At 39.3% G+C, this 14,348-nt stretch overlaps 1 protein-coding gene across 1 annotated transcript; it reads right to left on the bottom strand.

Annotated features, from left to right (window-relative positions):
* Positions 1–2,000: 2,000 nt before the first annotated feature.
* Positions 2,001–13,347, bottom strand: TMEM71 (transmembrane protein 71). Its single transcript, XM_055703635.1, has 8 exons — positions 10,767–13,347; positions 9,267–9,338; positions 8,129–8,162; positions 7,950–8,039; positions 7,027–7,196; positions 6,330–6,509; positions 4,890–5,786; positions 2,001–2,580 (listed from the first exon to the last, which is right to left on the bottom strand). Exons 1-7 carry the CDS (start codon positions 10,912–10,914, stop codon positions 5,707–5,709), a joined length of 774 nt encoding a protein of 257 aa, XP_055559610.1. The 5' UTR covers positions 10,915–13,347; the 3' UTR covers positions 2,001–2,580; positions 4,890–5,706.
* Between the last annotated feature and the right edge of the window lie 1,001 nt (positions 13,348–14,348).

The raw sequence follows: 14,348 nt of genomic DNA on the forward strand, positions 1-14,348 counted from the left end.
GTTGCCTTGGCAACGGGGTGGGGCGGAGACCGCGGCCGCTACGGCAGCTCCGGGCGCTGGGGCGGGCCGGCCCCGGGCCCCGCGCTCCCCGCCCGGACGTTCCCTCAGGGCCGGCGCGTTCTGCTCCCGAGGTGGCGTGTCCCTGCGCAGAGCAGCCAGCAGCGCTGGTGTGCCCGCCCGAGAGGCAAAACGGCTTCTGCATACTTCAGAAGTAGGATTTCTACTACTCGGGTTGCTCCTGACTCCTTTATTGGCTGAGCAGTCATATATAAAATGCCTCTTCCTCAGGCATTTATCTTTTGTCTGTTCTTTGATACTTTTGTCTTCCTCGTGTATTCATCAACTAGCTTAATGTATCGCATTTTGGGCTGAAAACATGTTTTTTGTTGTCTATGAAAGCAGCCTGTTCTCATGATTCATAGAATCACAGAATCATTTAGGTTGAAAAAGACCTTTAAGATCAAGTTCAACTGTTAACCCAGGACTGCCAAGTCCACCCTGAAACCATGTCCCCAAGCTCCACATTAACACATCTTTTAATGCCTCCAGGGATGGTGACTCAACCACTTCTCTGGGCAGCCTGTTCCAATGCCTGATAATCCTTTTGGTGAAGAAATTTTTCCTAATATCCAATCTAAACCTCCCCTGGTATAACTCCAGGACTTTTCCTCTTGTCCTACCACCTGTTATCTGGGAGAAGAGACCGACCCCACCTGCCTACAGCCCCTGTCAGGCAGCTGTAGAGAGTGATAAGGTCCCCCCTGAGCCTCTCTCTCCAAACTACCCCCCCCCCCCCCCCCCCCCCAGTTCCCTCAGCTGCTCCTCAGAAGACTTGTGCTCCAGACCCTGCACCAGCTCCGTTGCCGGTCTCTGGACACGCTCCAGCACCTCAATGCCTTTCTTGTAGTGAGGAGCCCAAAACTGACCACAACATTTGAGGTGCTGCCTCACCACTGCCAAGCACAGGGGGATGATTATTGCCCTGGTCCTGCTGGCCACACTGTTTCTGATACAAGCCAGGATGCTGTTGGCCTTCTTGGCACCTGGGCACACTGCTGGCTCATGGTCAGCTGCCTGTTGACCGGCACCCCCAGGCCCTTTCCTTTACAGGGAATGCTCCTGTCCTCCACCTTTTGCCTGGGAGATTCCCCCAGCAGGTCACTGCCTCAAAATATCCCTTGCCACTATATGTAACTCACAGATCAGGTCAAAGAGCAGGCTAAAATTTGTCATGCTCTGGACATGGATATTTTGCCCTCCTGAAGGTTTTTGTGGACTCTCCTTCCATTACCACACTATAACTTCACCCTTGGTGAAGTTACCTTCTAACAAAGCTAATGAGTAAGAGTTATGGCTGGAGGCCTCAGGCAGCTGCTCAGACAGCTACAGAAATTCACACGCCTGACATTTTCTGTTTTGTAGTTAATATAATGATGTAGCATTGCTTCACACGCTTGATTAAACAGGTTCCCAACTGGCAAAGTTATGGCACACTAAACCTCAAAGAAACTAGATGGGACTACATGTTTCAAGACATCACTAATGAGCTTTATGGAGTCCTTCATCTAATCCTGACCTGCTTATCACCAGTTTGAATTCAGTCCAATTCAGCAGTGGAGAAGCAGTCCAATATAGTGTACATTTGATCACAAGATAATGAAGTTGGGCTTTTTTCATACTTAAATTCTTATTTTCTTCTTCGTATGTTCATATATCCTGTTCATTGCTCTGTCATGCCTTGATCACAGCCTTCCTAACAGCCCTGATTGATGACTCCAGAACACGAACTAGCATAACTGTCACCATTCAAAGTGGAAACATCAGGGAAGTCAGTATGTTTTTCATACCTCTTTGCTAACACAGATCTTCATTAATATAAAAGCCTAATCAAACCTAAAGGTTATCTTCTACTAGCAGGAAATTCACATATAAGTTTAAATAAGGCTGTAAGATTTTTTTTTTATTATAAAATTAATTTATTAAGTCATTTACCTCTGATGTAATACATGGAACTCCCCACAGCCACACTGCAAATTTCTAACTGTATTGCGATTTAGAGGATAGGATAAAGCAGGTGTCATTGAGTTAAAACTCGTAAGTTTTGTGCAGGTAATGAGACACAAAGGAGCAGAAGTAGTTTATGCACTTTAGCTTAACTCCATAGTATTTGTCCAGGTCTGCCTGACTGGGTCAGTAACAAATCCATGCTGAGGAGAGGGATGTTTACGCAGCTGGTTGAATGGCACCACTGTGTGGCCCAAGGCCACTCCACAGAGCCAGAGAATAAAGGAGGGCCACTGGCAAGGCCTTGCACCTGCCCATTTATTTCATATTAAAATGCAGGCCCCTTCAAACAACGACCTTTATAGCTGTACCTTTTGCTAGTACTATTAACTTTTAGTTGAGAACATAGCTTCAATTCAAGATAATAAATTTGAAAAAGAAAAAAATCCTGTTCTTTCTGTGTTCAGTATTTTAAATGATGTATCTACACCATATTGCACAGAAATACCTGTTATTTTGTTATGCTCAATACCAAGGGGTTTGTCATCCCTTTTGTAGAGATCCTGTGTGATAGTTCTGTAGAAGGAAATACAAAATTCACAATTATTTAAATTGCAGTATACTAAGGTGTGGTGTGGTGACCCTGGCTAGCTGCCAGGTGCTCACCCAGCTGCTCTCTTACTTCCCCTCCTCAACAGGACAGAGGGAGAAAATACAAAGAAAAGCTCAAGGACTGAGATAAGGACAGGGAGATCACACACCAGTTACTGCCATGGGCAAAACAGACAGAACTTGGGGAAATCAAATTTATTGCCAGTTAAACAGAGTAGGACAATAAGAAACACCTCCCTCCACCCCTCTGTTCTTCACAGCTTAATTTTACTCCAAAGCCTCGTACCTGGTTGTCCTGATTTAAACCACAGTTTGTTATAATCAGTATATATGTAGGTCCTGGTTTGCCAAATTCAGTTAAGCTGTAGGACTTCTTGTCTGAGCAGGTAACTTCTCACTTGTGATGAGCATAAAAGAAGTATTCTCTGTGCACTAGTGACTGAAAAGCTCTCAGAGCATATTTGTTTTCCTCTTGTGAAGAACATCTTTGTTTATGACTCAGGGTTAAACTATTCCAGAAAGCAGTACTTTGGAGCATGCGTCTGCAACACACTAGTCCTAACCTGGTGGACTTGAATTTATTGGGCATGACATAGTAATAAAGTGTAATATACCATCCTTGAGTATCCGAGGTATTGGGCCAAGACCCTTGGGTGCTCAAAACACGAGACTATCATTGCAATATGGCTCTCCAGGTTGTGCCATCTTGTCTCTAACTTCCAATATACTCAACTCAAAGGTTAAGAGGTCTGCCAGATAGACATGTTGCCCTTGGGACACATTGAGCTCCTGCACCCTGACTCAGTTTCAGAAACAATGTCCCTTTTGAGCTTCACTTTCACCACACAAAAATTCAGATAAGCCCAAATGTTTTTAGTCTTGGCAGCATTTTAGATTTTACCAACTCCAAGGAATTTTCTGACACATAGAAAGTGAAAGAATGGTAATTCATAAATCCAGCACAAGCACACATGCTTTCAGCATGGAGCCCTACATGTAAGCTTGCTCACATAATTCAGAACTGAATATGGAAGTCTTTTTCTCCAGGATTTAGAAGCTACAGCTTTGTGCAAAGCTTGAAATAAAGCAGTTTGAAACAGCAACATCAGCACCTTTATTCAATGGATCAGGCCGATTTAATACTTCTAAGACATTTACCAGACTAAAATATAAGCCAAAGGCAAGCTCTGACCTGCACCTAATGATGTATTGGGTTAGAAGGGCCAAGTCATATCAGTTCTGTAGTCCCTGAAAGGTGTTGATGGGCCTAGCACCAGTTAGCTGTTCTGATTTTTTCCAGTGGGGAAAAAAAAAAAAAAAAAGGCTTGGTTTGTTGGCCTGCAAGTGCACTTCACTTCAGTGCAAGGCTCAAAAGCAAACCTCAGGATTCATAAGAATTTACTATACTTGGTTTGTCTCTGCATCTTCATGTTGTGGCATATTAGGTTTATCTTCTTTTTTCTGCAATTGAATAGGTGTTACAACATAAATTGCACATTATGAAAAGGCAGTTTTTCAAAATAAACAGAAAGTTTCTATGAACACTGTCCTCATTTCAGCTGGGATAGATACAGTGCTGTGTTTTGGCTCTGATGTGAGAAAAATGCTGATAGGACACTGATGGTTTTAATTGTTGCTGGGTAATGTTTGTACTAAGTCAAAGATGTTTCTGTTTCTTGAGCCCTGCCAGTGAGAGGGCTGGAGAGACACAAGAAATTGTGAGGGGCCACAGCCAGGACAGCTGACACGAACCAGCCAAAGAGGTATTCCATACCGTATGACAACATGCTGAGTATATAAACTAGAGGAAGAAGAAGGAAGGGGGGGGATGTTTGGAATGATGGCGTTTGTCATTGCAAGTAACCCTTAGGTGTGATGGAGCCCTGTTTTCCGAGGATGGCTGAACCACCTGCCTGCCCATGGGAAGTGGTGAATGAATTCTTTGCTTTGCTTTGCTTTTTGTGTGTGTAGTGCTTTACATATTAAATTGTTCTTATCTCAAGCCTCAAGTTTTACGTCCCTTTCCAATTCTCCTCCCCATCCCTCTGTTTGAGGGGAAGCGAGCAAGTAGCTGTGTGGTGTTTGGTTGCTGGCTGAGGTTAAACCATGACAAATACAAATCAGAAACAGGAAAAGCCAAATCCTCCATCAGTAACTTCAGATAATGCCTGCTATCTTTTGACATGAAAATAACAGAAGGACTCTCTCCTTCCTTTTCTTAATTTAAAATTTCTAAATTCTTCTATTCATCACATGACACTGGAGCCACTTACCAAAAGTTAGTTGCTTTGGAAAATGTGTCAAGTCCAAAGAAAGATGACATAGCAGCATCTTGGGACAAAAGAAATGTGAAATTCAAATGCAAAATCCTGTAACTGATCGAAGGTTACATTCTGTCCCCATATGCCAACATACTGCTCTTATAAGCATTAATAAAAGCTGTGGATATACATCCAATGATGGATTTTGGTCCTCAGATGTGACTCATTCAGTAAAATATTTTGTGTTGAATATAAAGAAAATCTGTACTTACAAACTAAAATTATCAGCAACAAAGTGGAAGCCAATGCTCCCAGAAAATACCTGAGAACACAATAATACCCATAAAGGTTAGAAAAACCCAAGAGATGCATATTGGGTTAATAGACATGAAGCCTGGGTGGGAGGAGAGAAGGTTCTTGCAGATGAACCCTCTGAACTCTGGTAGGTCAATTGCAGTTGGAAACTTTAAATTACTTAAGCCATTGAGGATAACTACCTAGAAAGAAAAAATATAGCATTCCCAGACTTAAAGAATCACCTATGTTGGTCACTTAGAAAGAGATGGATCCATTCTGGTTCTTCTCAGCCTTTCAGAACCCCTGCCCAAGCTCACTTGACATAGTGGTTTTCACATCTGTATACATATTTCTTACTTTTGTGCAGATCTGTATAGCTCAGATATTTGCCTGCATTGACTGTTATGTGAAAAAATGTTTTCACAGTAAGATACATCTAACTTTGAAAATGTGACCCTTAATTTATGTTTTATTCACCAGTTGAAACAGAGTAAGTACTAATATCAGAAACAACAAATCAAAGAAATAACAATTACCTTGTACACATTGAAATTATTAAATGCATGATCAGTGCAGCCATCTGAGAAAGGACATTTTGCACTGCCCTGGATTCTAAAAGACAATTCAGAAGGATTATTTTCATGAGTTTTCAGGAAAGTAAATATATGACAGGAGGTGTTTGCAAAGACTGCCTTCAGCCTGTGAGGCCAGCCTCTTCAGTTTCTTTTTAAGGGAGTTTGCTTACAGTGATTCAAAGCAGAAACCTAATTTTCATGCTTTGAGTGTCTCTCAGGAGTCTTCCCACCCCCCACCACAGAGAGACTATGCCCTCCATGCTCTCAGAAAACAAGCCTTTCTGAATAATTGCCTGTTTCAGTTTTTGCTCCCATGCCCTTTCCTCCATTTTCCTCTTCACTTTTTTCTTTTTCCATTTATCACTGAAAATAGGAGAGGCAAAGATGTGAGCAGGAAGGAATGAACAAGTAAATATAAATGTTAAGATTTTATTTTTAATCAGTCATTTAAAAGGTATGTTTCCGGAAATAGGTTCAATTCTGCAAAGGGGCCATATCAGTATTTTTAATGCACTTTATTATGCATTTTTAATGCATAATATTTTAAAATAAGACACATCAGAATAAGAATGTAACATACTTGCATTGCTCGAAGTCTCTTCATTTGCATTAATCATAAATGGAGAGCAGGATTCTGAAGCACAAAATGGTTTCTTGGGCTGAAGAAACTCATCACCTTTGGTGAGAGAGGCTCCATTAGATGCTAGAGTTTGCCTCTGCGGCACATGGCTATTACACTCAGAAGAAAAGTCCGAATCACCTACAAAAAGCACATATACAACTGAGATTACACAAAAGAAGAGCTTTGAGCCTTTGTGTTAATGAATTGGGGGTGGGGGGTGGATTAATTAATTAATTAATCACAGGGATGTTTCCAAATTGTTAAGGGTAGGGAATTGGCAAGTTAAATGTATGTATGCAGGAGAAAATATGCAGAGTAAAGACAAAACTGCATAGAGCATAACACAGTGAAGCTATCCCACCAGCCAGGTAAAAGCTGTCTGTGCCAGATGTTAATGACAGCAGCATAAACATCACTGGTGACAACTTTGGATCCAAATTCAGTTTAAAAGTTGTTTTTTGGCACAAAGGTCTTTGCGGACTCATACTCTGTTTTAAAGCCCGGAGCTCAATTCACCACTTAAAATTCTGTCATTCTTTACCTGCACATCTTGGCAGACAGCCTCTGCAAAACCTATAGAAAGAGATGCTCAAGCCCCACTAAATATAGACTGTAATGTTGTAGCTCAATTACTTGGCACCCGATCAGGGCTTACCAGTATCATTCTGACTGGCTTTTAGTTTATGGAATCCGTCAAGCCAAGGATCATCTACATGAGAGGAGTCCGTATTGCTGAGGACAGTGCTGCTGAGCCATGACCTGGAGGCACTGAGATTGAACAAACTAGCAAGAGAGTGACAGATTTTTTTCCTTCGCCTGAATACACTAGAAAGAAAAGACACATTGTCAAGTAATAGAGTTAATTACTCTTGTTTAGTGGAGACAGAGCTCTAAAGCTTGCAGGACTGACATGAAAGACCCAGGTTCTGGGTGCTGTTCCTAGCCGTGTTCTTGACCCTGGGTATGTCACCAAGAATGACTGCTGCACCCTGCAATAACGTCAGCAAATGTATTAACAGAGCGGCAATATATCATGCTATTGTGACACTGGATGTACTACAGTTATTGGGCTCTCCTACTACTGTGAGCAGTCTCATACTACCCACGAGTTTCACCCTATCGTATCCCATTTGGTGCAGCCTGAATCCACTGTACTTTCTGGAACTACATTTTATATACCTTCCTAAACTGATGTTTTTCTGAAATCACAAGATTTTTCCCTGAGTAAGAATTCCAGGACTAGACCTTTTTCTTACTTTTTTCTTATTCCTTATCATGGTAACACCCCATTGGCAAAATGAGCTGTAGCTCTCCTTTTTCATTATTGCACACAACTCCAATTACAGCAACAACTGTGTGCTGAAGAGTTTTTGGGTAGTAAGATTAGACATGACTGAAAATCAAGTTATTTCAACCACTGCACTCTCCAAACTAAATCAGTTGAGATGCTCCCATTAAGAAGCAATGCTGACCTTATGCTAAGCAAAATGTAGCCAGCCACACAGATTCCTCTGGATAAATCCAGAGATCTGGAGGCAATTGCCAACACTGAGTAAAATCTGCATATAGGTCACTTACCGGACAAAATTCTCTTTATATGTAACACTTGTCTGGGATGGTGTCAGTGTTATGTTGCCCTCCTCATCAGACAGAAAACTGTCTTCCATCAAAATGTAATAACCATTAGAAAGTAGTTGAGGGCTGAGGCAACATGTGGAAAGGGAGCCTGCCAGAGGATTAGTGGAACAATATTCTTAGGCAGGGTCATTGTCCAAAAAGGTGCAAGCATAACTGAAAGGGAGAAATTAAACCCTCCAATTTAGTGAATGTCTAGACAGAGCATACCCATGATTTGATAATAAAAAATTTACATTACCAGCTGATGGGGGCTGGTAATGACATAGATTTAAAATATGTGGATATAATAATGATATTACTTCTGGACCTAGGGGGTTTCAGCCACCTAGAGTGTGCCTGCATCACACTTTACAGAGCTTCAGATTATAGGAGGGCTTCATGCCATGTGGTGCGTGCCATGAATGCATGGAGCCAGCTTGAATTGAGAAGTGCAAGGTGTATTTCTGTGGCAGTGCACTTGGCCAAGGAGTCCTGCTAGATCTACACTTACCTGGAGCTGTCAGAGTATTAGAGTATTTTTTTGCTTCTCTGAGTTACTCTGCATGGCACAAACCTGAGTGCCTCTGAACCTGGCAGGATTTGTTTGCTTTTTATAATCTAGCCATATTTAATGAAGATTTGAGGATACATGACTTTCAATTCTCACAAATCCTAGAACACCATGCAGCTAGAACAACATGGGATAAAGTCTACACATGGTGATAACTTCATCCAGCACTGCAATATAATTGACTTTGAGATGAAATACAGCACAGAAAAACACACTATGTGGTATTTAAAATAGGGGTACCTCAGAGTACTGTAACGACAGAGGTGAAAGGATCTAAATATTTCAGACATTTAACTCAGCTCAAGTAAAAATGGGTTTACGGATAGTCCTTTCTCCTCAACATCTTTGAGTTCCAAGTGGCCATGCAGTGACATCTGTGGAAAGAATAGACTGGATTGATTCAGTGGCTGACGTGGGTTTCAGTAGCAGTTTAACTATCCCATATGGCATGTCACACAGGGAGACTGTAATTTCAGTGGAGGGAAAAGCAGGTGGAACAGAGGTACTCCAAAACCTTGTAATTGCCAAGCTAATGCTTCCAATCTCCACAGCAGTACTTCTGGACTTTCATTTAAAGCAGTAATTAAATTAAAATCAGCACTATAAATCTAAGTATTTAGTTTTGTATAAAAAAAGCCCCAAAGGGATTTTACAACATCTCCAATGAAATAAAAATAAAATTAAACAAGTATAATTTTCCTCAATACCTTGGAAAAATATGTTGTGAGAGGCTGCGTCTATGTTCACCATTAAACGCTGTTGAATCTGCAGAGGCAAAGGCCAAATAAGAAGGAGTCATTATATCCAGTGACAGCTCAAACAGCTGACAGGTCTTCACTGACAGAAACCTTATGCATATCAAAAAGATCATAAAAGAAGTTAAAAAAGAAAAGGACATTAAGGGAGACATTAGAGGAGATAAAACAGATGAAAGATTGTGGGAAAAACGTAGTGTATATTGGAAAGTCATCTCAACCAGGACAACACAGAATCAGAGCCAATCATAATCAGACACTTGTACACTGCACAGCTTACAACCTTGAGAAAAATAATTATGGACACAAACGCAATAGCTGCAGTAATTTTAAGTGTTTTCCCAGAAACCTACTTCATGCAAAAATTAGTACATGTACTGGTGATAGATAAAGAGTAGAATGGAAGTACCCCCATTACAATATATTTTTCAGATGAAAATTGCAGATATAGCACAAACAGGCATAGGGATAGCAACACTGACAAAGATTTGACAATAATACTGTGGCAGGATACTAAGGAAATAGGATTTGTCTGGATTACCATGGATCAAGTCTGCAAAGTGCTACCAGATGTTCAGCATCTGACAGAATCAATCTTAAGAAATATGAGCAATGGTTATCCATAGAAAGAATTTATGTCTGCAATTACATAGAAAGATAAAAGATATGATCTTTCCCTGTAATACCTTGCCTCTGCTGTATCTTTAGATCTTCAAGCTTACAATAGCATTAGTAAAAGCCCACCATTCACCTACAAGAGGAGATAGGTCTAAGAGAAAGTTGTTTTTTTTTTTTACATGTTCAATTAAAAGCTGAGGTAAAGAAAGGACATGAAGGTCAGTGTTTCCACTTTGGTACTCTTTTTTATTTTTATCTGGAACTCAATTGTCAGTCACAGCCTAGATGTGAAGGCTGACTGAGCCTTGGGACCAGGCAGGGTCACCAAAGATAGGAAGTAAAACCTTCCAGAGTACTTTTTACCACTCAGTCCTATTACCCTACTCCCATACGTGCTGTTTCTCCTACACTTTGGGGAAAAAAAACCAACCCAAACCATTCACTTTACCATGAGAAAATTATGCTCTAACCCTTGCAAAAACAACATGAGGAAGAGACAACTGGAAGAAACTTGGTGGAGGTACAAAGAGATCAAGTAGTATTAGTCAGAATGCCACACAACCAGTTGTACAAAAAGGGAGAGCAGTGGTATATTTCATAGACTGACATGTTGTAGGCCTATTTTTTTCATATACAATTAGGTCCTGAAATAATTTCTCTTATTTTAAGTAAAATCATTATGTTAAACTGTGCAAAAACAAACTGAAAACCAAGAAATTAATCCAAACCCTACAAGAAAATACAGGCAGAACTCCATAGGTGGTTTTCAGATCTGGATATAAACTAAAATCAGCAAAATTCCAAATCTTATCAGTCAGACAAGATTTGTTCCACTACAGAGGTTTTTATTGAAAGCTCTGACAAATGTGCACAAATTTACTTGCTTCTTGCGTCGATGCAACATGTGATATTCCATACATCTTGAAAAGGACTGTTTCATACATGCTGGGCTAACAGTAATATGGATTGTGTGTAAAAGCATTTACAAAGAAACAGAAGTATGTTTTATTTTGTCTTTTCTGAAAATTAGGATGTGTAAGATAGTATCTTCAATATATATTACATAATTAGTTGTATTCTCACTTAGGCAAAAATGAATGACTCTAGGGCAGATTTGTTTGTAAAGGGATATAGAAATATACCTCACCATCAGTTATACCTGCTACAACTCTTCTGAGAGTGAAACTTTCCAGCAACTAAAACCCACAACACAGTTGTATTGCATGTGGTTTTTTTCAGTTACAATAATATAAGGTAACAACTGCTAAAAAAGAGTAACTTTTAAGAATAGTATCTTACCTATAGGTAGTGCTTACACTTAGAAAGTGTTGGCACGTACTAATCCAAGTGGCCGTACAAACCACAGTCCTTCCTTTACTAATTTGAATTGTCTCCTAAATTTGCAAGTATGTCTCTGCAGGATGCTTATTTATCTGCCACCCTCCAGAGAAGTAAAATCTAAGGTAAAATAGAGTAAATACATATGTTTATAAAAGAAAGCAAGAGCTATACATATGCAAATACATTACTGGGGAGGCGATGACTTTCCCTCTGCTGAAGAACAGTTAATAAGCAGTTGTAATTTGCTTTCAAACTATTTTAAGTAATAATAATACCAAGCTTTTTTAAACAGTCATAGAACAGGCAATCCTATAGATTCTTTTGCTACCCTTGATCATGAGTTTTATTTCTTTCTCATGCATTAATGAAGAGGGTTCCTGAAAATCATAATTCAATCAATGCTGGAGAAAGCATGGAAACATCATGCTGTAGATAACGCTGCACAGTGTTCTGCTTTCATTTAATATTCAGTCCCATTTCTGGGCAATTAATAGCATGAGAAGCTATGGTAACAATATAAGCAAGCCAAAACAAAGCAACTCAACCACCACTGTATGATAAAGCAGTAATATTATATCTCTAATCCACAAAATGAGCATCAGTACAGAACCTTTAAACTATAACATGAGAAAAGGCCAACAGCTTTAAGAAATCTCACTAAAAGTGAATCTGAGGTGAATGCAGCAATATTTGATGTCAAGAATTCAAATAAAAGTTTACGGAAAAAATTCCCCTTGAATTTCAAAACAACCAAAAGCCCATGTCATAATATAAACAAAAAGTCACTGTCCAAAATCGTCGGTTTTAATTTCCTTTTCATCCAAAAATCAAATAAACCTCAGTGCCAATGATGCCCTCAATTGGTAGCCAGGAGTCCCCTGCCTATATTTACATTCTAAATACTTACATTAGTCTGTACCAAAATACAGTGCTAACTATTAAATTAGCTGAAGCCCAAGCAATCAGTTTAATTCTATTGTACCTATCAAACAAGTATCTACAAAGATAGGTTTTTTTGTTCGCACAGATTAGTGATTTTTGAAGAGTAGTCTAGTCCTTCCTCCCTGCAGGTTATGATAACAGTATTCACAAAAAACCAAAACTTCCTGAAGAGCGATATAGAAATTAATCCAAAGCTTAGTTATTCCTCAGCTGACAAATACATTAAGAGATAAATATGGGCAAAATCTTCCAAATCTTGAAAATCCATTTCACTCTTAACACATGTATGCAAAAAAATTTCACACCACCAACATGAGAGCCTCTGAGATGTTAAGTGGAGGGTGCTCTTTCTGCAACCTCGTGGAAGAGATTAGCCCTGAGTCTTTGGAAAGGCAGTCCTATGAAGTCCCCTGTTTCCTTTTGAAAACAGCCTGTGCAATCGGCGGCACAGAGGCAAAATGAGGTCATGCTTCCTGTAAAGTAGCCTCACATCAGAAGCATTCATTTTGAAAAGCAAACTGAAGATTAAGATTAGCCCAGTGAAAGCTTTTGCAGGCTGTTGTGAAAGACAAGATACACTATAAATAACATTTCATTCCAATGATGAAATGGAGAACAAAGACCGAACCTTTTCTCATAAAGAAAAGTGACAGATTTTTGTTTCCGCTTTACTTTTCTACCTCACCCAGAAAACCCTGAAGTGGTATACCCAAATCACTCAGCTTGTTGAAATACTTGTGAGCCTGATGGGCTTTGATGTAGGAAAATGATCCAGCTACCAAAAAAAGCTGTGTATGGTAACAAGACATTTTGCAAAAGCACTATTATGTGCATTTGGTGAGAGTTCAGAGTTGCTTAAGTTTCACGGTCAAAAACATTATTGTGAATACATACCATGCAATGTTAAGGTACATTCCTTTGAAAGGAGAAAGGAATAAAGCCATTTGTAAACATATTAATTGTTCCACTCTATATGTTTCATACTTATGTAAGGTATCGATTCATCATACCTTAAAGCATACAAAAATAAAGTCAAATCAACATAAGGGAAATGGACCCTGAATAAGATGTCCTAGTAATCAAAATAATTTGTCTATAGAACTCTTACAAATGTAATATAAATCAGCAGCTTGACACTGAAGAATTATACAACCTTAGGGAGCAAAACTTCGTCTCCAGACAAATAGGTAAAACATGCTTGTAGGTATCTCTCCTGATGCTTGTATGTAACAGTGACAAAAAGAAAGCATAAATCTAGTAAAATATGATTTATTTGATTTAATGATAGGGTTTTTTTCCCCTGGAGAAGGAAAAATACTTCCACTGATAACAAAGGAATGTAAATTCTCACCTTACAGAAAAGGGAACAAAAATAGCAATTAGGCAGTTAGGATGCTACAAAAGACCTTCTGTTTGGGAGCTAAACTAAAATAAATATTTTAAGGTCCTTTTGCTCAAACTTGAAATACAGGGATACATTTGTTCTTCACTTCTTTTATTTTAGTGGAATTATGCCAATGAAGAAATTTAGTCCAACACTATTTCCATGCGTGCATGGGCTTCACTACAGTAGGATTTCCCTGTCTCCCTGCCTCTCTACAGGCAATGGACATAAATTCCCCATGGTCTTTAAAACTAGGTCACCTACTGAAGAATTTCTATGCATACATTAATTTACTTCTCGGGTGTATTTCTGGTTTCTTTTTATATTTGACTCAACAGGAAGCAGTTAATTCTGAGCTTGGGCTGCGTTTTTGTAGGAAAATTGGCATTTCATTTTTGTCTATATAGTTAAATTATATTGTGTCTATATCATATTTAGACTTAGAGATGTTTTCTTTTTTAATCACTACCATTCATCACTATTCCACAAGTTTCTGATGCATAAACTTTGTGCATTAGTGAATATTTTATTGGTAGATGTTAGCCTATAATTTATATATATACACACACAGAGGTTTATATACAGCTTTTTTTGTTGTTGTTGCTCTCCCTGTTGCTTCTCAAACTGCCCAGCCCACCTCAAGCCCCACCTCAACTATCAGATTTCAAATTTGAGAAAATGAATATGCTAACAAGCTTGCTGTTCAGTAGTTTTATGCTTGTTGCATACAAGTTCAACCCACAAAAGGA

The sequence above is a fragment of the Falco cherrug genome, chromosome 3 (genome assembly GCF_023634085.1).
Source record: "Falco cherrug isolate bFalChe1 chromosome 3, bFalChe1.pri, whole genome shotgun sequence".
Taxonomy (NCBI): Eukaryota; Metazoa; Chordata; class Aves; order Falconiformes; family Falconidae; genus Falco; species Falco cherrug.

Coding starts and splice junctions, on each gene's coding strand:
- TMEM71 (XM_055703635.1), bottom strand. CDS start 10,914: ATGCTTTTACACACAATCCATATTACTGTTAGCCCAGCATGTATGAAA. Junction 8,040..8,128: donor TTTTGGACAATGACCCTGCC/TAAGAATATTGT, acceptor TTATTACATTTT/GATGGAAGACAGTTTTCTGT. Junction 6,510..7,026: donor AGCCAGTCAGAATGATACTG/GTAAGCCCTGAT, acceptor TGCTTTTTGTAG/GTGATTCGGACTTTTCTTCT.